The following is a 22554-nucleotide window of genomic DNA, read 5'->3' as shown; positions in this document are numbered from 1 at the left end:
CGTCTTTTAAGATCAGTTGACCCATTTTATAAAATGCTCTTCTCTCACTGGTAGCAGATATTAATGTGGATAGTTCTGGCTTTCAAGGTATCTGTCTCTTTCTGCCACCACCGCAGCACAAATGAGAGTGAAAAGAGCAGAATTTAGTCTGCAGGAAACTGTAATTAAAAACTCAACAGCAACATGTGTTTCCTGTAACAACACAAACATTCATACACTGATGGCCGACAGGTGCCACCTGCTCATCAGGAACAATACACTCACACACCAATGGAACAACCATAGGGCACAGCCACCCCAGTTTACATTGTTGATCTGGACACAACTTCGCAAGGAAGGCCCTACTTTGCAAGGAAGAAATAGTCTCAGTGCAAATTAGTGAATGTGTATTCTGTTCATTACACAGAGAAACAAGGCATCTTCAGTATCACAGGACAACACATGAAGATACGCCATCAAGATGCCTTCTTCATCTTCAGCTAAAATTCTTCTGTTTACCATCAACTAACACACTTTCTCAGTGCAGTGAGCACCATGAACAAAATTCCATTCAATCAACTGCAATGAAGTGAAGTGAAAAACCTCAAACACAGACACTTCAAAACCTGGTCCAATGAAACCAAAACTGTCTGCATGGCTTCACGCCCCCAGAGGTGAGAACATACATTTTTCTCTTCACTGTCTGGTTGAGCTGACACTTTGAAGGAGTACACACTTAAATGAGCTTTCACCCTGTAACCACAGTCCACAGTCCACCTGCACAAGACAAACACAACTTCCACATATAGAACAGATATACAAGAACAAGATCTAGCCGACCCTGTGGAGGTGCTCAGAGTCGGATTAGTGGAGCAACAATGCACAGCCTGTTCACTGGAATCTGTGCGAGTGTGTGTCCATGTCTTTCTATGTCTCCGTGCTCGTGTGTGTTTTAAGGTGCTCCCTCTTCTCCAGGACCTGTCCGTCTGCAGGGCTATCTGATTACACTGGCTAACTAAAGGCCTCCTGTGTGATTACCTACTGCCCTCTCTTTGTGTCTCATTATTACATTCCTAACACATATACGCAAACTCACACATCATTCAGGTAAACATGTGTGCACATAAATATGTTTATACACTGTCTTCAAGGAATATGAATTAATACTATGGTACATAACACTCTTGGTAATATATGTCAGTAAATACTGTCTATATTCTCCATATATAATAATCATAACACTACTATCAAATACTGCTTAAAAATCAATGACTCTATGACATAGTCTCAAAAGATTTCAAAATTCACATTATTCAGGGACATCGTACCGGACTTAAATTATATTGTGTAGGTATCTGTATTATCTGTCCATCCTTATAGGGACAAATAACATAATTTATAGTGTATACAGTATGATATATGTTATGTAAGGAACAGTTTGACATGTTTGGCTTAATAGACCGATTTCCCATTTTAACATGCCTAAAGTTCAAACTGTCCTAGAGTCTTCACTGCTAGTGAATGGATGAGCAAACATCAGTCGACCCTCCTCTAAGTGACTGATGACAGAGCAATGTTTCACAAAAATCACAGCACAACAGCACCACCTACTGCTGTGCAGATGTGTGCTCAGCGATGGGTGAAAGGTGAAGGAGGGCGCTCACTTACAATTGTGTTATAAGCACTGCCATCCACAGAATCTCCCAGAATATTAATGGCAACCAAAGCAACCTGAAATCATAAACAGATGTTGGTGAGGTAGTTGAACAAAACAGAAGTGTGAGAGATCAAATCAAAAATCAATGCATGTGATATATGAGTGAGTGATAGTTTTCTGACAGAAAGGATAAGGCTGGTGATATTTTATTTATTATTATCATTAACATGTCAAATGAAAAGACCAATGAACTGATTCTACTACTAGGTACTGCTAAGTAAACCTGTTACGATGTCAAAAAAATCAAAAATCAACTGAAATGAGCATTCAGTTTGAATTATCAAAATCAATAGAAGGCTCATCCATTCTCCCAGTAGTTTTTCTCTCCATCTATGTCTACTAGCATGCATGCAGCACAGGTCCAAGGACAAAAACAATCATCACTCGCAGTGTGTGTGTGTGTGTGTGTTCCTGCACACAGGCATCTACACATCTAGTGACTCTACTTTTGTTTTTGAGTTTAACAGGTTGTTTAAACTTTTAAATAAATTATTTACATTTTAACCATAAATCCTTATTGTGACATATTCAAGTGTGGAGGTGATATCACACTTAGCATGCAGCCTTTTAAATGTAAATGTAAATGAAAGTTGGTATGGCTCAAAACGAGTCATTGTTGATATCCATTGTCAGACTCAAAAAGTCTGACAATGGCATAGCTGTCAGTGCTAACAAAAATTAAACTGAAAACTGACTCAAATTGTGGATTTGGAGAATCATGACTATGGAGTCAAAACCTGAAACAACTGGTTCCTCTGTGTCACAGAGCACCATTGATCTAGGTGAGATAACTGTTGGGTTGTAGGACATTTAGGCACCAGCTTTATTAAGCACCCCTTTCAACCTTGAGTGTCAGTTAGATCACGACTTAAAGCTTGGATGCGCTGGCTTAGACTTTATACAGGAGTGCAGAATGAGAGTCTCCACTCCTGGATGGTCCAACATATTTGTATTTTGAAGGTGTATGTATGTGCTCTCTTTGGCTGGCATGAGACAAAGCTACATCAGCACTCATAGCACTCGAGTTATGTAGAGTAACTACAAATAACTCAAGCTAATAGTAAACTCTCTGTAATTATGCATTATGCAAAATCTGCATTTAATGTCAGGATAGTGTGCTAAAATTTCACAGACTTAAAAACTGCTAATTAACAACCAAATTACATGAACTTCTTTAATTTACACACACTCTAAAGAGAACAACAAGCTGTCGATGGAGGACACCTAACAAGCAGACAACACAACGCAGACATTTTCCAATAGTTGAGTGACAATGGCATCGTCACTGCTGCTTTCAAGAACACAAAAGTGCAATACAAGGTTTAGGTTTAGGTTTTAGGTTTAGGTTTTTTTATACATCTGTCAAAGTATGAAGAATACAGAAAAACATCAGCCTTATCCTTTGAGTAAAAAATAAAATAATTTATTAAGTGGGTTTAGAAATCCTTCACATAAGACTGTATTAAAGATTAATTTAAAAATCAAACTCAAGCAACAAATCTGGAAAAAAAAGCAGCCTTTAAATATTTAAATATTAGATTTGCAACTATTATATCACACTCATTGCTGATTTTACGGTTGATTGTTATTTTGGTGAACAGTTTCATCTCTAAAAATGTTAAAAGCTCATCACAACTCAGTTCACGGCTGACAGTGATGTCTTTCTGTGTCGGCTCAACAATGAAAACGCTAAAGGTATTCAATTTATAAGACTACAATATGGAGAAATGGAAGGTAATCATCATATTCTGGTACTTTTACTTAACAAACGACTTCGAATCAATTCATTTTCTATCAACTGACTAATTGATTATTTGACTAAACCATTTCATTACTACTGAAAATGCTGATGCTGCTCATGAAGTTGAGGGTAGTTGGCAAAATGATATCAGGAAAAATCACCATGAAACACCCAATATGTCAAAGGAAGCCACACAATTTGATATTTGAAGAACTACCGACAGAACATATATCATAATCCTTTTCAAATTGCCATAAATTCTTGATTCTTTAATATACTGTATCTATCAGCCACAATTACTGTAATTTTTAAAAATACTGTCATTTCACCACACAACACACAAACCATCATCCAAGAGTGGTGCTCCAGCCTGTGCTGCTACTGGACACCAGACAGATTGCAGGCTGCTCAGAGCTTCATGCAACAGGAATCAAAGTAACTTTGATAACTTTCAAACACTGCAGGGAATTTCAGAAAAACAGCCAATGACTGTATGTAACCTAATTAGTTCTCAAAACAACACCAATCAAAATACATTATTTTAAACTCATAAGGTAAAACAAACACACAAACCACGATGCTCACAGTTTCAGTCCTCTGTACCAGACAGAAGTTCTTCCAGGGAGAGAAAGTGTTGTAGGCACACGACTACTGTCTAGCAGAATACCTGACTGTAGTGATTATAACGGTTGATATGGTTCTTGTGCAAGGTTATTCTCAGGTACGTTCCAATGGCATCTACATGGACTGACTTCAGCTCCCGAGCTTTGAAGCCTGTCTTCTCATTGTCCGACAAAGACACGTATCTGTGGTGAGAGTACAGTGTTGCTTTTTAGTTCAGCACCAGATCACAGAAACAAAGCCAAGTGTACAAGGAACATCATCGTCAAGCCTAAAAGAGACTGTCCGGGCCAGAAAAAGCAGTCATTTGATCACTTGAATAAAAATCCCACCTATCCCTATACCACTGCAGTAATCTACACTATAATACTAGAACAAGCAGTAATAAATAAATATTATTGGGAACGCACCCCCAAGAAATAATACTGCTTTGAATATTACTGCCTTGAAGTAAAAATACACAAAAAGGTGCAAGTCAAAACTGAGGCTGGTCAAGTCTGTAGTCTCACCCAAGTCTGCGAAGCTGCCCGGGGAATCCTGGGGTGTCGGTTTCAGGAAGAGTGTCGCCAATATGGAACTCCACCTTGGCTGGAATCAGGTACTGGTGGGCCAGCAGCTGCAGCTTCCTCACTCTACTTCTCTCCACCAGCTGGAGGGTGATGTGCTGAGGGTAGGAGCACAGCCTGCGGAATATTTGATTAACATAATGTTGAATTTCTGTAAATTGGTAGAGGAAACTGTCCTATGAAAAATGCCAGTCATTAAAAGAGGCATTTACTGCTTTTGTTGATTAGGAGGACAAAATGTTTCTATGAATTAATGTGATATGCTTTTGAAGGAAAAGAGTTATGTTAATATACCTGCTGGATCTCCAGCCACTGACTGTGGGTGCATGGACCACAAGCTCACTGGCACTGAAGTTGTCCTCATGACTTGAAGAGCTGATTACAATGAATCCTATTTTTCTGGGCATCCCTCTGGTGGACACCGATAGAATACAAACAAAAATATAAATTTATCTGATGTTTAATATTTAGAAGTGCACAAAGTATAGTATTAAACAGTAGGAAATATTCACTAATATCGCAAAATTGTTTAAATCTCATGCTATGTTTTGACCAAATGATGTTCAGCAAACTTGAAGTAGACGTTAGTTCAAGTTTGTTGACTAGACAGCAATTTGTATTTAATAAGAATAGAAAACAATAGATTTATTTTAGACATTAATTAATGAATTGAAGAACAACATTATTTTTAACGCCCTATGGTTTGGTAGCAAAGACCAACTGTACTTCATTTATTATTTATGTGCCCTGAATGTACGTCGGTAGCTGTAAGTACAAATGAAAGAGGCTTAAAGATTTGTTGAAGGGTTCACTTGTGTCACATAAAACGGCATATATTAAAAGGCCAGTTTACTGCATAAGATTTGGCGTGTGGTTCTCTTCGGGAAAACATACTATCCTGGATATTAACAAACCCCTTAGATAGGACAGGGAAGTCCTTCTTGCTGATTTGTACATGCTGGGCAGGGGGCATTAGCTTACCAACTACTCTATCAGCCAACGTAGCTAATGTTTGTCTTCTGGCTAGGTATTTCGTTCTTTTGAAAAGCTAAAATCTAATAAATATGCTGACAGCTGTCAAATCTTATTTCCTACATTTGGTTGGTGTATATTTTAGAGTACACAGAAACCTTCTTTCTTATATTTCAAAGATATCTTACCACGAACATCACCGTAATGTTGACAGTTCGTAATACCACATCTCCATAACCACCGCTGACAACAAGCAGCGCGGGCATGCGCAATGGTAGGATCGTCGTCAGTCGCAATGGGTTATGGTCATAGTAGTTTTATACGCGTGCAAGTAGTTTTTGACATTAACATTCAGCCAACTTGGAGACCTGTGGTAGTGTTATGTTTCCCTCTACATCTTAAGACAACGGTCACATCGATAAACATCCAAAAAAGTATTTTATAATGCCTTTTCACCACTGCTTCCTGCTCTTCGGGTGGAGCAGAGCAAAGTTCTCCATAGTTCCTATAGGAAGTCGAAAATTGGCTCCAAAATAAAGGCGCCGTATGTGTTCGATAACTTCAAACTCGTTCTCTTTTACAGTATTGTAGTAAATCAATAGAGGTAAGTGCATGAAACACTCATTACATAAATATTCAGCATGATTTGTGATATTTATATATATAATATACAAATGTAATTAAAGTTCGGCAAATCAATAAGAGTTGCGCAGGCCATATGATAAGAGTTGACAATTCTGTAATGATTTTAATTTTAAAAGTAATAGAAATTCTTCCAAATTGTACAAGGTATATTTTGATTATAATACTTTGGAGGTATGCACGTACATTTACATAATTGAAAATACGTCAAGAATATAATCGTTTATTTTGAAATATCTAAACGAATGCCGTGTTTTTTATTGTCTCCGGTAACTTGACGTGACGCTTGGGATCGAGCAGCATGGATGACATGGGGAAATGGCCAGAAATAGAGAAAGCAGCTGCAGGGAAGAGACGTGAGCTGGTTTTACAGGGTCCAGCTGTTGACGGGAGAATTTCCTCTAACGGAGGACTCACCTCTGCTGTGTATTCCCTCACACTGCTGAATTACCTGGAGGTTAGCCAGTGCCCGAGTTTGACAGAGATCCACGAGGACATCCAACATCTGACGAACCTCCAAAGCCTCATTCTGTGTAGGAACAAGCTAGCCTCCATCCCGAATGTCCTCGATAAACTTAAGTCTCTGAAGGTCCTGGACCTTTCAGTTAACAACCTCAGGGTTTTACCGGAGGGAATCACTCAGTTGAGAGAGCTAAATACTCTCAATGTGAGCTGTAACAGCCTGGAGCTCCTGCCAGAGGGACTGAGCCAGTGCACCAAACTCTCTACGATCAACATCTCGAAGAATCGCATCACCTGTTTCCCAGCTGATTTCTGCTCCGAGCGTCTGGATCTCCTTAGCACACTGGTCGCTTCTGACAACTGCATTGACCAGCTGAGTGGAGATATTCACAAGCTAGCTGCTCTAAAGGTCGGCCGAACTTCAATCCCAGACATGTGCTTGCTACAGAATCATAAATATGTCTTAAACTTATCTGAAAACATCTCTTAAATTAGCTAACAAGATTTCGCATTTGCTAATAGACAATAAGGTACTAAAATCTAAGCTTTTTAAAGTGAGTTTGGCAGCTAACCCCCTCACAACCAGCTTAAATTCAGTGTACTCTTGTCTGTTGTTGTCTTTCCTTCCTAACACTTGTTCGGGGTTGTGGTTAGTGATGCTCTTTACAAGAGTGCTAAACTCAATCCATGTACTTGGTTTTGTCTTCTTCATGCATGTCCTCCCAGGTGCTGGATCTCTCTAACAACAAGCTGTGCGAGATTCCCTCCGATCTTAGTGACTGTCCCAAGCTAAAGGAGATAAACTTCAAAGGCAACAAGCTGAACGATAAACGTCTGGAGAAGATGGTCAACGGCTGCCAGACCAAGTCCATCCTCGACTACCTCAGAGGAAAAGGAAAAGGGAGACAGGGAGAGGATGGAGGTGATGCAGATGGGGGTCACAGTGCAGACAGGGGGAAAAGGCAGCATCAGAGGAAGAAGAAGGGAAAGGTGGTAGATGAACAGGATGAAGTGGAGGAACTGAACAAGATGGTGGTGAGGGTTCTCCATGTTTTGGATGCTTCTGCAGCTCTCACAGTCAAAGTGAGTGCAGAAGTGAAAGATGTTCGACCATACTTGGTGTGCTGCGTGGTCAAAGGCATGAACCTAAAGCCTGGGAATGCTCTCAAACGCTTCCTCGTGGCTCAGGTAAAGTCAGACCCTTATGGTCGCGTCTATATTGGATCATTTTGTTAACAAAGAAGACTAACCTATGTGTTTGTCTAGACAAAACTTCACGATGACTTGTGCGGTAAAAGGACCACCGCGACCATTGCGACTCATGACGTGCAGCTTCTCAAAGCTCCTTTGATTTATGATGTCAAGCCACCCACCCAGCTGAAGGTATGCTAATGCAGATTGGTTGACTCAGTATTTTATTTTGGCGTATTTGCCGTTTAATGTTTGTTTCAGTTTCTGTATGCTTTAATGTAGTTGTCACTGCAAGCTTCTGCTGAATTTCACATAAGAATACAACGTTTGTTAGATTGTCCCATTGGGTCGGAAGGAGATGACGGCCGTCGAGCTGATAAGACACCTTCAGCTGGAGGCTGACGAGCTGAGGAAGCAGAAGAAGAGGCAGAATGTCACCGGCCTTCACAAGTCAGCAGAAATCCTTTGCACAGCATGAGCTTTGTCTCTGTCTGGGAAAGTGTTTTCAGAGATCCTCATTAGTTAACTGCATGCTGGAGTCAAGGGAGGACATTTTGGGTTAAAACCTTTGTGCTGAAGAGACGTACACTGATTTTTAAAATAAAAGGCAAAAAGAGACAAGGCTTCACATTAAATTGACCCACAAAACATCTGTATAATTTTCTTGTTTGAACACATGAGGGCAGTAGAAGTATGTTGAACCACAGCGTTATATGCTTTATTTTGAACCTCAGCATTTAATGCAGTTTAAAGCAATAGGTGTTGTTGATCATGTTAATGTTAACTTGAACACACGAATCACAAACTTGTCAAGCCCGCACTGTGTCTGCACGTAGTTGGAATCTGTGTGTCATAAAAAGAACATCCAGAAAAGAAACTACAATTTAGAGGTATTGATCTGTATTGAAGTCATATTTAAATGGCTATGATACTTGACATAACTGACTTATAAACATATTAAGTTATGTCCTATGTGACTTTCTGGAGACCAGTAAGAAAGATAAAACAGCTACTTGACAAGCTCAGCTTTACACACACCTCAAATGAAAACTGCAAATAATCATCTTTAATTTTTAACGATTATCACAGGCTTAAGCCGTTTCATGATGTTGTCTCTTCTTAACCATGATATTTTTTTCACAGATACCTGCAGATTCTGCAAGGAAAAACACTCTATCCCTGCCTAGTGGATGCAGAGGGACATGTGATCTCGTTCCCACCTATTACCAACAGTGAGAAAACCAAGGTGTGTGTGTCTGTTTATTTATGTGTGTGTCCTACCATAAAAGAGCATTTCGTGATATTAAATGCTGTCATGAAACCTTGCCCTCAGCAACACATCTGACATGCATGTCTGCTCATCTTTGGTGCCACACTGTCTCACTGTAGCCCACGGCGCGTCTCTGTGTCTTTTTATATGATGATTACTGACGATGAACTGAACTGTACTTTACAGATCAAGAAGACGACCAAAGAGCTGTTCTTAGAGGTGACAAGTGGAACCAGCCTGCAGACCTGTAAAGATGTTATGGACGCTCTGATTGTAGTAAGCTTTGCTTTTTCTCTTTGTCTTCTCTGACTCCTATAGCTGTTGCTTATGATATCCTCTTCTTTGTTGTCATAGCTATTCATGTGAAAAGCAGAAACATGAAGACAGGGAAAGATGTTCTGTCACTTGGTGTTGTTATGTTGACATGGTGGTGCACGCAAACAAAAAAACAAAACATTGTTGCGGTTGCTTTTGTTCATTTCGGCTGGATACTCAACAAAAAAAAAAAACAGTCTTTGAAGCAGGTTTTGAGCCTGCATTGTCTTCACAATGTGAATGTGCAAAAAGAAATACTAAATACAACCAATTTATCAGTGTTTTAAATCTTAAGACATTTTACTGTTTAGTTTAGTGATGATTGACATGTAGCCCGTACTGTATAAAAATACTATCTGGTAAGGCTCTAGGACAAATCTTGTGTCTGTATGTTCACTACATCTGCTAGAGGTTTGTGAATGATATGCTTCAGAGAAAAGAGAATCTAATGTTAGCTTCATTTGCTATTTGTTAGATTGAGTGTCTTAGTGTTTCACACTTTCTTTTCTCTTATTAATGCAAGAACAAATCACACAGGCGTTTACAGACAATTTCCTGTTTCATCACAGAAAATGGCAGAGTTGAACAAGTTCACGGCGGAGCATCAGGAGGAGGCGGGGTCAGACGGGGAAGGGGATGGCCCACAAGAGCCGACCACCAGCAGTGAGTCCTCTAGTGAGCTGATCGTCCAGCAAGTCCGAACAGTCGACCAGGACGGGAACCTGAAGGTCGTCTACCCGTCAAAGACTGACCTCTCCAAAGACATCAGCAATCTGACTGTCCTTTGGTAGTCGTGCTGCGGATAACCTGATGTTAACACTCGCATGCTATATGGAGTCATATTAATAGATTAAAATTGTAGGACATTAAGGCGAAGTTTTGACAGCATGCAACAAAGTGTGATCATGTTACTTCAGCAGTGCAGAAAATCTGATTCACATAGGATTTTCTGTTTCCTGTAAGTATGGTCAACCTGTTAAATTGAATGTCAAAATATACTTATTTTTGTATGATTTACAAACCATAGATAACTTGTCTGTTTGCAAAACGAATTTTGTTAAACTAACATTTACTTAAACTTTGAACTGGTCACTATTCTGTAGTACTTTGTAGATGATTTGTTTGACCGTTTATTAGCTTAAAGTATTGGCATTTTCCCTTTAACCATTAGTGAGCAAAAAATGTCTGCATTACACGTAATTAAATGCACTCCTGTTTGCATTCGCTTTATTTTTACTGTGTCCGATATGTATACGTTTGTCTGACCGAAGTTGTTGTATGGATCTGAAACAGGATTCTGCATTATTTTTACACTTCTCTCACCAATGGACAAAATGACATTAACTGACATTTATTGCATTTTTATTATGATGCAGGTGTAATTTCATTATCCTGACAGTGTGTTCTATATCACAACAGGAGCTGCAAGAGAACAGAAAGTATTCAATCCAGAAAAGTAATTTAAGCACCTTATAGCATACAGTATTTCCTCAAATAGTGAGTGGGGAATCAGGCTTTAGGTATAAGTGTATTTAGTCACAATTTAGCATGAATTCTTTTGGTTTCCTAATCTGGTGTAAAATCCCCTGTTAAAGTTTTATCTGCATTATGCTGTTTGGCTGGGATATTATCATACATGCACCACAATGCAACCATGAACACCTCAGATGAGTAACGCAGGACAACAAATGGTTGAAAACAGCATGTTTGTATTGCTGAATTTATTAAAGTGATTAAAATGTACATTATGCCTTCCTGGCATGCACATTATACAACAGGCACCAGGACTTACAGTGGGGCAAAAAAAGTATTTAGTCAGCCACCAATTGTCCAAATTCTCCCACTTAAAAACATGAGACCTGGAATTTTCATCATAGGTATACCTCAACTATGAGAGACAGAATTAGAAAAATTTTTTTTAAAAAAATCCAGAAAAATCACATTGTCTGATTTTTGAAGACTTTATTTGCAAATTATGGTGGAAAATAAGTATTTGGTCAATAAAAGTTCATCTCAATACTTTGTTACATACCCTTTGTTGGCAATGACGGAGGTCAAACGTTTTCTGTAAGTTTTCACAAGGTTTCCACACACTGTTGCTGGTATTTTGGCCCATTCCTCCATGCAGATCTCCTCTAGAGCAGTGATGTTTTGGGGCTGTCGCTGGGTAACATGGACTTTCAGCTCCCTCCAAAGATTTTCTATGGGGTTGAGATCTGGAGACTGGCAAGGCCACTCCAGGACCTTGAAATGCTTCTTACAAAGCCACTCCTTCGTTGCCCGGGCGGTGTGTTTGGGATCATTGTCATGCTGAAAGACCCAGCTATGTTTCATCTTCAATGCCCTTGCTGATGGAAGGAGGTTTTCACTCAAAATCTCACGATACATGGTCCCATTCATTCTTTCCTTTACACGGATCAGTCATCCTGGTCCCTTTGCTGAAAAACAGCCCCAGAGCATGATGTTTCCACCCCCATGCTTCACAGTAGGTATGGTGTTCTTAGGATGCAACTCAGCATTCTTTCTCCTCCAAGCATGAAGTTGAGTTTTTACCAAAAAGTTATATTTTGGTTTCATCTGACCATATGACATTCTCCCAAATCGTCTTCTGGATCATCCAAATGCTCTGTGGCAAACGTCAGACGGGCCCGGACATGTGCTGGCTTAAGCAGGGGGACACGTCTGGCACTGCAGGATTCGAGTCCCTGGCGGCGTAGTATGTTACTGATGGTAGCCTTTGTTACTTTGGTCCCAGCTCTCTGCAGGTCATTCACTAGGTCCCCCCATGTGGTTCTGGGATTTTTTGCTCACCGCTCTTGTGATCATTTTGACCCCACGGAGTGAGATCTTGCCCCAGATTGAGGGAGATTATCACTGGTCTTGTATGTCTTCCATTTTCTAATAATTGCTCCCACAGTTGATTTCTTCACACCAAGCTGTTTACCTAATGCAGGTCCACAATTTTGTTTCTGGTGTCCTTTGACAGCTCTTTGTTCTTGGCCATAGCAAAGTTTGGAGTGTGACTGCTTGAGGTTGTGGGGAGGTGTCTTTTATACTGATAACGAGTTCAAACAGGTGCCATTAATACAGGTAACGACTGGAGGACAGAGGAGCCTCTTAAAGAACATGTTACAAGTCTGTGAGAGCCAGAACTCTTGCTTGTTTGTAGGTGACCAAATACTTATTTTACCGAGGAATTTACCAATTAATTCATTAAAATTCCTACAGTGTGATTTCCTGGATTTTTTCCCCTCATTCTGTCTCTCATAGTTGAAGTGTACCTATGATGAAAATTACAGGCCTCTCTCATCTTTTTAAGTGGGAGAACTTGCACAGTTGGTGGCTGACTAAATACTTTTTTGCCCCACTGTATCTCTGCACGATGCCATTTCCTCACCACATAATGGTGCACACAATGAGAGGAATGAGAGTCAACCTAGAGTCGATTGAACCAACTCACATCAGGTGTTCTAAAACTGGAAACTCAGAGTTTTCCATCTCAGAGTAAATCAACTCGGAATCACAGTTTAACTCGGTTTCTCCAGTACTCTCCTAGTACAGTACTCTTTACAATATGGTGATCTCAGCGCATTTTTCTCCTATGTGCTTCCTTGAAAACACTAGAGCACATACTGGATTTTCAGGCACACCAGACACTGAGAGTCACTGCGATGGAAGCCAAAATCTGACACACATACAATCGGATGCAATTCATAAAGTTCTGGTTGTGCTCATCTCTTCTGATTTTGTCAAACAATTATTAGCACAATGGAACAAACTGACCGGACACATGCTGCTGATTTGATATCTTTTATTTAATACATCTGTATTGTGATCTTATTAGTACTCCGTTGACTCCCCTTGAGTGATCACAGGATCTGCAAAAATTAAAAAAAACAAATGAAAGATTGACTTGATAGATTTCAGAAAATGTTTATAAATGCATGAACCAATAAACACTTTTTGATTGTTGGATTAATAGAGCCCAAATTTTTGGGGAAGAATGATGTGACACAGGACCTTTGAGCTACTTACAGTCACATGTGTAAGCCACCTCCAGGTACTTGTAGGTGCCAACACAGGGGTCTCCAAACACTGTGTTGCTTGCTTTGATAATACAGCTGTTTTTCCCATTACACCTGTGGATACAGGGTGAGGTGTGAATTCAATTTTTGCCTTGAATGTGACTCGGACCATAATGTTATTTAAATCTCTTAATTCTCTTTGAATCTGTATTACAAAGCTAATTTATTTCTATCTGTTATCGTGTTACTTCCTTACTGACTGAGGGAACCTTGCAACTGTACCTCTCAGCAACTTTGTTAGTGGGGTCTGAGCAGTGGACATTCTCAATCTGAGAAGCAGGCCGTTTGTAAGAGCATGTGGTCTGGTCACGACGTCCATAGTCTGCACCGTAGACAAATATAACCTGGCCCTCATCTGACAAAAAGAGCAAGAATATTTGGCACGGATGAAAATCTAGTGAAAAAGCTACTAGTAAAATATTCAAATAATCATTCAGAAACAATGAAAATGTAATTATGTTCACAGTAATCTTCCACAAATTCAAAAAGATGTAATCTTACCGCAATACAAATGTGCCCAAGAGTGCTCACATGTAACAAGGTGAACTGTGAAAGTAACATTTAAAAAAATCGCATTAGGAAATCATGCTATATAACTTTGAACAGCCTCATCTCAGTGGTGATTTTCTGACTGACTTGCTGGGAAGCAGGTGTAGTTGGTTTCCAGGTATTTGTAGATGCCAGAGCAGGGATCAGAGGTACGGACAACATTTGTGTTTAGTTCACACACCCTCTTGCCATCACACCTGGAGGAAAAATATTAAGAGCATGTTTTTAGGACAAGATCAAAGAACACTGAACCTGAAATGATGTAAATGAAACACCGTAGTTCCTCGACGAATGCAACTTTACCATTTAATCCCTGTACTTTAGGTGCAGTATATGGTATGAAACAGACATGAGTGTGTGAGATGCCATTTATTTTAGTGTAGAGTGTAATATCATTGTTCATATCTTACCTACACTGTGTGTTTTGTTCTTCAACTAAAGGGATTGTAATATTTGTGCTCCAACATTTGGTCACAAATCAAAAACTCAGGCCCTGCATGAATCCTAATGACTTTGGTGAAAGTTCATGTAGTGCCACCAACAGCTCGTGGCAGGATATTTAAAACACAGGTACCAGATTAGCCAGACTTTGAGATGATTCTAATGTGCTGATGTGTCTAAAGCCTTAACACTGGTATGTTCAGTATTGCCAAGTTAACATGGTAAGTGTGCAAATGCTAACAAATTAACTAGCATGCATTTTTCGTCCTCTTAAAGTAATCTACTTGATCCAAATCATCATCTGGATTCAAGAGCAGCCATTCCACTGAAACTGCACTGCAGTCAGTGAGGAGGAATGCAATCATCAGTTCTCATTTCTTGTTGGACCTGTGAACAAAGCAAATCCTCCACTTCATCCTATCCAGTCTGTCCATCTCTTTTGCCTCCACCTCTTTCTGCTACTTAACTTCACAAAACAGTCATCCAAAGTGGCATGGCAAAGTCAAGAGTACAAGTGTTACTGTCATTCCTCTGAAGTACCACAAGAATGTACACTTGGTCCCCAACTCTTCTCAATATACAACATCTCCTTTGGCCTGATTTTCTGTTCACTGGGTTTTTCTTAGGACTATTGCTTCCTATAGCAAAGATCATGTCATATATGAGTATATCACTGAACTCCTTGTGCAGGCTCTGAATAAACTTTCAGTTTTACCATATTTATCCTTTTTACCACTCTACCTACAGGATGCCAGCTCTATATAGAACTGTTTGAGCTATTAGTACTATGAAAGGTTGTATGTGCCTAAATATGAACATGTAATATATATTATAAATAGATTAGATGTAATTTTGCTCAGTGTCAATTTATAAGGAGTCTCCTAGAGCCGATCTTTCCACTTCACCTGTTGTACAAACCCTGAGTGACTGGGTGTTGGAAATCCGTTGTGAACTGCTGTGTGCTTTCCTTTCCTTACCAAAACACTATATTTGAGATTTCAAAGCTCAGTGACAAAGACTCCGTCCTAATTTTTCTTCTACTATTGTACATGCAAGGCGTACCTTCTCCTGAGGATGTCCACTGTGCCCTCTAGAGAACACTCTGTATTGGCAAGCTGTTCTTGAGGTCTGCCCTCACTGCAGGTCTCTCTGTCTGCATGTCCATAAAGAGCTGCCTGCACACTGATCACTCCAACATCTGTTATACACCAAGGGAGGAATTATGGAACCAGGGCAAAGGTTTTCTTCCTTCTAAAGAAATTATTATATTTGTCTGTAAGGGAATAATATATTATCTTTGTCATGTTGGCTAAGCCTAAACTTTCTAAAGTCTGAGCTCAAATCTATCCTAAAAAAATCATGATTCTTCTCACTTCTAACATAAACATCAAAATGTTTCTTAGATGCTAAACTTGAAAAAGCCCTAATCGTAGAATTTGTGAGGTTACAGCATAGATGAAGCAATCTCTTAAAATCACATCAACATCTGCTTTTCAAAATGTGTTATTGCCACATCACTGCTGGAGTCAGTTTACTAAGGCCACCAAACTCAAATGAACCACAAAGATTACATTTAAATGCAGCACTCATTATGGACACAAAAACTTTGAGAGTTAAGTCTTACCACAGCTCAAGTGCTGTATGTTGTGACTGTCATCACAGGTGATAGTTCTCTCTGTGGAAACAACTAAAACAGCACATATGAAAGTATAAGTCAAAGTGTGTTCAAGATACAAACTGCAAGTAGAAACTAAATGCAAGTTTTTCACACCATGTTCATTCAAACATTTACCTGCTGTCATAAGTGAACATGTTGCTGCCAGCACTGGAAAACAAACATCACTGTCAAATTGCGTAATCAAAACATAAGGAAGAGTAACAAAGTCTTGTTTAAACCCTTTATCGTATTCAGCTCTGTCAAGGTACAGAAGACCTCTTTGAAAAAGATTTGAACTGAAAAGGTTTGAAAGTATGTTGAAGTACAAACACCTTAAAACAGAGGAAATGCCACAAATAAAATACCACATTAGTAAGTACATTTTTCTTATTACATGTTGCTCAAATAATTATCATTTGACTGCATGTAAAAAAGGCAAATAAACCATCCTAGCAGCCCAGTCAGTTTTCTGTATGATATAATCAGTTAAAGGATCTTAACAAATTTTACAATATGAATCAGATGCCTTATCTGTAAATAAGGAGGAATAAAGGAATTGTGATTCTGATTCTGAGTCTGGCTCCCAGAATCTCTCAAAACAGCAAACGCACACTCTGGAATCATTTTCTCTTAGTGGTTGAGGTTAAATGAAATATTTTCACTAATAATCCATTAACCCCACGGCAAAATCACTAAAGATTCAGATACCCTCACCTGGTTTACATTTGTCACAAACAGCTGAAACAAATGGAAAGATTAGGTCTGGTCTTTGAAAAATAACGCCATACATGACCTTTGGTCTGGCATTAGTTTTAGGAATAAACTGATCATCTCCATCCTCTCATACAAGAGCTCATCTAACAACAAATTTTGTCATTTAATAAAGCTAAAGGAAGTGGACTGTGATATTAGATGTTCATACATTCATAAATGCAGTCATAGCAAATTTGGAGTGCTAATGTATAAAACTGAAAACGTTACGAGGAAAAATGACTCCAGCCAGCATCCTGAAACTTTAATCAGATTTTTAAAAAAATAAGTTCTAATTTTATATGAACCAAAGTAATTATTGCTCCAGTTTAGGCGTACTCACAGAGTGTGGTGCTGAGTCTGAAGTGAAGCATGGTTTTAACAAGATCCAGTCTCAGGTGAGCAGTGGGACTAATGGTTGATGGAACAGACACAGCACACCTGTATTTATTCTGCTACATCAAAGAACTGCGAAACAATGGCTTAACCTTGCACAACTGCTTCCTGTTCATTTGTTGAAAAATGTGAACACAGTTAAAAGTCACAATGCAGTCTCTCTAAGGTCTAACACTGATGGAACAGGACAATGACTTGGTGTTCTCTGTGTGGTTCAGTGATGAGCAAAGGGGAAAAGATTTCCCTGAATGATGACTCACATTACAGAAATACCATGAAGTGAGATATGGAAATTCTCCAAACAAACAAACAAAAAAAAACAAGTTAAAATTGAAAAAACAGACTGCATTGCAAAACTCAGAAGAAGGGTATTAACAAAGAGGTAATCAATCAACCTCCCACTCACTGATGGTTTTTCCAGTTTAACAACAGACTCATTCTTCTCTCTTTCAAAACACCAGTCCTGTCTCACATTCCTTCCTTGAAGGAGAACTCGCTGTCTCTGAGACGTATATAAAACAGACTACAGAGTTTTGTTAGTATTTTTAAGGCCACATGTTTGTATGATTACAAACATGACATACATTAGAATTCCTAATGTATGTCTTTACAGCAGCATTGTTTCTCAGTTTACAATTTAAAATGCAGTGAACTAGTGGCTCACTTTGTCATGGAACACATTTAAGACTGAACCAGTTGCTCTTTACAATAAAGTGGTCTAGGTGCCTGAAAACTGACCTACAATTGTTGCCTTGGTTTTTGTTGTTTTTTTTTCTTTGCTTTTGTAGACTTCCTGGAAAACATTAAAGCACCTGACTGTTGTCTCTGAACTTTCATATGCTGAGAGTGCAGGTGGAGTTTCACCAGAATCTGATATTTCTTATTTCATACAATTCATAAAGTTCTGGTTGTGCTCATTTCTTCTGATCTTGTCACACAATTATTAGCACAATGGAACAAGCTGACCAGACACATACTGCTGATTTAATATCTTTTATTTAATACATCTGTATTGTTATCACTGGTAGACTCCTCACTCCTCATGAGTGCCTGAAGGATCTGCAAAAATTAAAAAAACAGATAAAAGATTGGCTTGATAGATTTAAGAAAATGTTTATTATATCAAGAACCAATAAACACTTTTTGATTGTTGGATTAACAGAGCCCAAATTTTTGTGGAAAGATTGATGTGACACAGGACCTTTGAATTACTTACATTCACATGTGTAAGCCACCTCCAGGTACTTGTAGGTGCCAACACAGGGGTCTCCAAACACTGTGTTGCTTGCTTTGATAATACAGCTGTTTTTCCCATTACACCTGTGGATACAGGGTGAGGTGTGAATTCAGCCTTGAGTATTAGCTGTTAAATCCAGGTTTAACATACTCCTGGATGGTACCATAAATTTGGAGCTATCATTGCACTTCAATTAAAGGGCAAATAGGTCATGATTTTAATTTCCACAGGTATCAATATGAGTGAAGAAGCTAACAAATGCTGGCCAACTATACTTGTCAGAAACAACGCTGCTGTGGCTTGAGCAGTCAGCGTTCTGGATCTGAACAGCAGGCCGTTTGTAGGAGCATGTGGTCTGGTCGTGGCGTCCATAATCAGCACCGTGGATAGCCATAACCTGCCCTTCATCTGTCCAAAAGAGGAAGAGGAGTTGGAGGCTGATGCCGTGAAAATTCATTAAAGATCATGTTTTTCATTTTAATGCACCATGCATACAAAGAGGAGAAAATGTGATCTTACCACAGTGCAGGTATGCCAAAGAGTGCTCGCATGTCACCTGGTAAACTGTGAAAACAGCATGAATCACATTCACACAAACAAGCATTTTTAACCTTGTCACACAATTTACACATTTGTGTCAAAAATCACAATTCTTCTTGATCTTCTTCAGATCGGACCACGGTAATTAAACAAGGCTTTAGTGGGCCCCCCTGCTGTTATTTAAAAGATATAAATCCTCAGTGGAAATAAGCAAATGCAAAATCATAAGAATCTAACACAGAATGCCCCATCAATGAGACAAGCCATGCTTATGTACATTATATTTACTGTGTGACTGAAAACATTTGAACACAGTGAGAAAAACATAAACAATAAGCCTGCAAATAAAGGAGGTGAAAATTAGATAAAACCAGCTCAAGGTTTTGCAGCTTAGCTTCATGCAGACATGTGACTGACTTGCTGGGATGCAGGTGTACTTGGTGTGCAGATACTTATAGATGCCCCTGCAGGGATCAGTTGGAAAGACACCTGAACTAAGTTCACACGCCCTTTTCCCATTACACCTGCAGGCAGAACATAAAGCACACAATTCAAACAGAATCACAACAAAACTGAAATGCCCTCCTCTGCTCTGACACAGTAAGAGACTAATTCTTTTTGGTCATTCAGTGATGAGTTAGTCACTGTTTTTATAGCAACGAAAGTTATGATGAAATGTAAAATATTTTGAAATAATGTTTGTCTTTTGATGCAATACAAATTTAAGACAAAGTGAAATGTAATCCTAAATAATTTTAAGAATGCTACAGCCAAACAAAAGATGTTACGTTCTCAAAGAGTGTTTTTATCAAAGGGATAAGAAATGACAAACAGATTATTGCTCAAAACTGATAAGACTAATCCGCTTGTTTCCCTCTCAAGCACCCTTTGTATTGGCCTTTAACAGCACACTTGGATTGTGCTTACAGCACGCTGGGAGCCATGTCATTGCACTAAACTGCACAAGCATAGCGTATACCTTGCCCTGAGGATATCCACACTGTTGGTCAGAGAGCATCCTGTATTGGAAGTCTCTTGAGGACTGAGTGACTGAGTGGTGGAAATCCGTTATGAACTGCTACTACATTTGAGGTAATGCATTTTTCAAAGCTCTATATGGGCCAAAATATGAACATGTAATATATATTATAAATAGATTAGATGTAATTTTGCTCATTGTCAATTTATTAAGAGTCTCCTAGAGCCGATCTTTCCACTTCACCTGTTGTACAAACCCTGAGTGACTGAGTGGTGAAAATTCGTTGTGAACTGCTGCGTGCTTTCCTTTCCTTACCAAAACACTACATTTGAGATGATGCATTTTCAAAGCTCAGTGACAAAGACTCCCTCCTAATTTTTCTTCTACTATTGTACATGCAAGGCGTACCTTCTCCTGAGGATGTCCACTGCGCCCTCTAGAGAACACTCTGTATCGGCAAGCTTTCCTTGAGATCTACCCTCACTGCAGGTCTCTCTGTCTGCACGTCCATACAGAGCTGCCTGAACACTGATCACTCCAGTTTCTGTTACACAATAGAGACAAGGTTCACTCAAAAGTTTTTTACTGTTTAACACCAGTTGAGTTGGATGATAAAAGTAAAACAAAGTTTCTTTAGAGCTACCAAACAAAAGCATGTAAGCACTGTCTGGCAGAAGGTTTTACAGTAAGCCGAGTCATACCACAGCTCAGCCGATGGACATGGTTGCCTTCACAGGTGGTAACTGTCTCTGTGGGGAAGCCTTAAAACACATATTGAAACAATAACAAAGTCACCAAGGTAAAAATGTATTCAAGCATCAAGCACATACACAGATCTTTACCTGCACTTATGAGCCGACAGGTTGCTGCCAGCACTGAAAGAGAAACAGCACTGTTAGACTGTTATTCATGCGTACGGCAAAACAAAGATTCAATAAGTTTTAAATGAACAGTATTTTTTTTTCTTTGACCAAATACCACTGAACAAAACAACGGTATGCTTTGGCTTCTTTGGTAAGAAAACAAAAAAATTTACAAAATCTAAAATTAATAATAAAAATCAATGTTTTGTTATTATGGTCATGAGTATACTCACAGACGGCGGTGCTGAAGAGGAGCATGGTGTTACAGGACTGTGGTAGGGACACTGGTGGTTAGAACAGACGCACTCAGTATTTATTCATTTGGATCTGGGACAGTCTGCACTCAGTTTACAAAACCTGATTCCAGCGGCTCCTATTCAGCTGGCTATAATTTCCAAAATGAGAATAACAAGACAATCCCATGAGGGGTGGCAGACATCCAGCCTCAAAACACAGACTGAGAAGTCCGGAACAGCTTGAAGTCTTTAGGAATAATCAGGCCAAGTGCACAAACACACAAACAGGAGAACTGAGGGAGGCTGGGAGCTGAGAGGAGCAGATGTCTGATACAATATTGTCTGTCTCTAGATAAGTATGGTGAATCTGAAAATAAACCCATTTGGAGTAACAGTACAATAAACACAAAATAATCAAAATAAATAACAAATAAAAAAGCACAAAATAAAACCAGGTAAGGGAAAGCATTGAGTGACATGTGCTGCTATTGTTCTCTGTTATATTGTGTTTGATCTCTACCACCAACACTCCTGGTGTATTTTTTAGAGCATTAAAAGAGTGTTGAACTCAGTCCTAAATTTGACAGGAATCCAGTGTAGTGAAGCCAGCCTGTTGTAATTGTTCTGTAGATTATCGTGAAGAGAGGAGACATAAAACAAAGATTTGTTTGAGCCGTTTTACTACTAACCATTATTAAAACAAATACCAGTGAAAAAGGTCCGTCCAGCACATTTACGACTTGAGCTGACATGAGTCCGCAAGAAAATGACACAAGTAAAAATGAGAAGCTAAGATATAAGATGAAAAATAGTGCAGAAGTAAAAAAATATCATTTTTAAGCTTGCAATATAGAAAGACATATTTTGTAAAACGTATCTAACTGCAGAAAAACAAACAGACATGTTACAACTATACTGTGTGAACTGAAATTAAATCAGCTTTTCAGGGGGAATGATTGGATGACTTTAAGAGAGAATACAAGTCAAAGAGCATATGGCCATTCTGTCAGCTCTGTGAGGCTGTACGTAACACACAGCGCTGCTTTAAGTCACCTGCTGATGTTTAGCAGGTATTGTGTCACTATTGTTATCAACTCCGTATTAACATGCTAACACTTGCTTATTAGCACTAAAGTGCAGCTGAGGCTGATGGAAATATTTTAACACATTATTTTGTCATGCTGAACTAATTTTGACCTGAAGATGGTGCTCGCAGAAAGGTCATGGGGTCACTTAAGTCAGTAGACTTCATTCTCTGGGTACCCTGGATATTCTCCTCAAAGTTCATGGAAATCCCTTAATCCATTCGAGAGCTGTTGAGACATTTTTCTTATCAGAAATCGTA

The 22554-nt window shown here is 39.1% G+C and overlaps 3 protein-coding genes across 5 annotated transcripts in view; 1 reads left to right on the top strand and 2 right to left on the bottom strand.

Moving 5' to 3' along the window:
• Positions 1–6050, bottom strand: part of cep104 (centrosomal protein 104) — a 31788-nt gene extending 25738 nt beyond the window's left edge. The window contains exons 1-5 of one of the 3 annotated variants that reach the window (XR_006844077.1): positions 5785–6049; positions 4919–5035; positions 4568–4741; positions 4105–4243; positions 1648–1710 (exon numbers count right to left, since the gene is read on the bottom strand). Coding sequence is in view for 2 of the 3 variants with exons in the window: in XM_046396727.1 (XP_046252683.1) it covers positions 1648–1710; positions 4105–4243; positions 4568–4741; positions 4919–5031 (489 nt within the window). In the remaining variant the exon portion in view is untranslated. Of the gene's footprint in view, positions 1–1647; positions 1711–4104; positions 4244–4567; positions 4742–4918; positions 5036–5784 lie in introns of all 3 variants that reach the window. The other 2 variants (XM_046396727.1, XM_046396728.1) reach the window with 2 other exon arrangements.
• Positions 6051–6502: 452 nt separating this feature from the next.
• On the top strand, positions 6503–10826 carry lrrc47 (leucine rich repeat containing 47). The gene is made up of 7 exons (XM_046397513.1): positions 6503–7109; positions 7427–7888; positions 7967–8083; positions 8226–8341; positions 9035–9137; positions 9348–9437; positions 10046–10826. Exons 1-7 carry the CDS (start codon positions 6540–6542, stop codon positions 10265–10267), a joined length of 1680 nt encoding a protein of 559 aa, XP_046253469.1. The 5' UTR covers positions 6503–6539; the 3' UTR covers positions 10268–10826.
• Positions 10827–13270: 2444 nt separating this feature from the next.
• Positions 13271–22384, bottom strand: LOC124064001. The gene is made up of 18 exons (XM_046398173.1): positions 21207–22384; positions 20953–20985; positions 20812–20871; positions 20519–20654; positions 19549–19655; positions 19111–19155; positions 18867–18999; positions 18571–18674; positions 18172–18194; positions 17302–17413; positions 16344–16376; positions 16176–16238; positions 15614–15749; positions 14198–14307; positions 14063–14107; positions 13784–13916; positions 13512–13615; positions 13271–13354 (listed from the first exon to the last, which is right to left on the bottom strand). Exons 1-18 carry the CDS (start codon positions 21229–21231, stop codon positions 13317–13319), a joined length of 1440 nt encoding a protein of 479 aa, XP_046254129.1. The 5' UTR covers positions 21232–22384; the 3' UTR covers positions 13271–13316.
• Positions 22385–22554: the final 170 nt, after the last annotated feature.

The sequence above is a fragment of the Scatophagus argus genome, chromosome 8 (assembly GCF_020382885.2).
Source record: "Scatophagus argus isolate fScaArg1 chromosome 8, fScaArg1.pri, whole genome shotgun sequence".
Lineage (NCBI taxonomy): Eukaryota > Metazoa > Chordata > Actinopteri > Scatophagidae > Scatophagus > Scatophagus argus.
Note: the sequence above shows the minus strand (reverse complement) of the source record. Positions and strands in the feature narration are given on the sequence as shown.

What these genes read in the sequence shown, in the direction of transcription:
- lrrc47 (XM_046397513.1), top strand. Translation starts at nt 6,540, where the DNA reads ATGGATGACATGGGGAAATGGCCAGAAATAGAGAAAGCAGCTGCAGGG. An exon ending in ACAAGCTAGCTGCTCTAAAG is followed by an intron (nt 7,110 to 7,426) that starts GTCGGCCGAACT and finishes ATGTCCTCCCAG; the next exon opens with GTGCTGGATCTCTCTAACAA. An exon ending in AATGTCACCGGCCTTCACAA is followed by an intron (nt 8,342 to 9,034) that starts GTCAGCAGAAAT and finishes TTTTTTTCACAG; the next exon opens with ATACCTGCAGATTCTGCAAG.
- LOC124064001 (XM_046398173.1), bottom strand. Translation starts at nt 21,231, where the DNA reads ATGCTCCTCTTCAGCACCGCCGTCT. An exon ending in CCTCTTCAGCACCGCCGTCT is followed by an intron (nt 20,986 to 21,206) that starts GTGAGTATACTC and finishes TTTCTCTTTCAG; the next exon opens with TGCTGGCAGCAACCTGTCGG. An exon ending in GGTGGCTTACACATGTGACT is followed by an intron (nt 13,355 to 13,511) that starts GTAAGTAGCTCA and finishes TAATTTTTGCAG; the next exon opens with ATCCTGTGATCACTCAAGGG.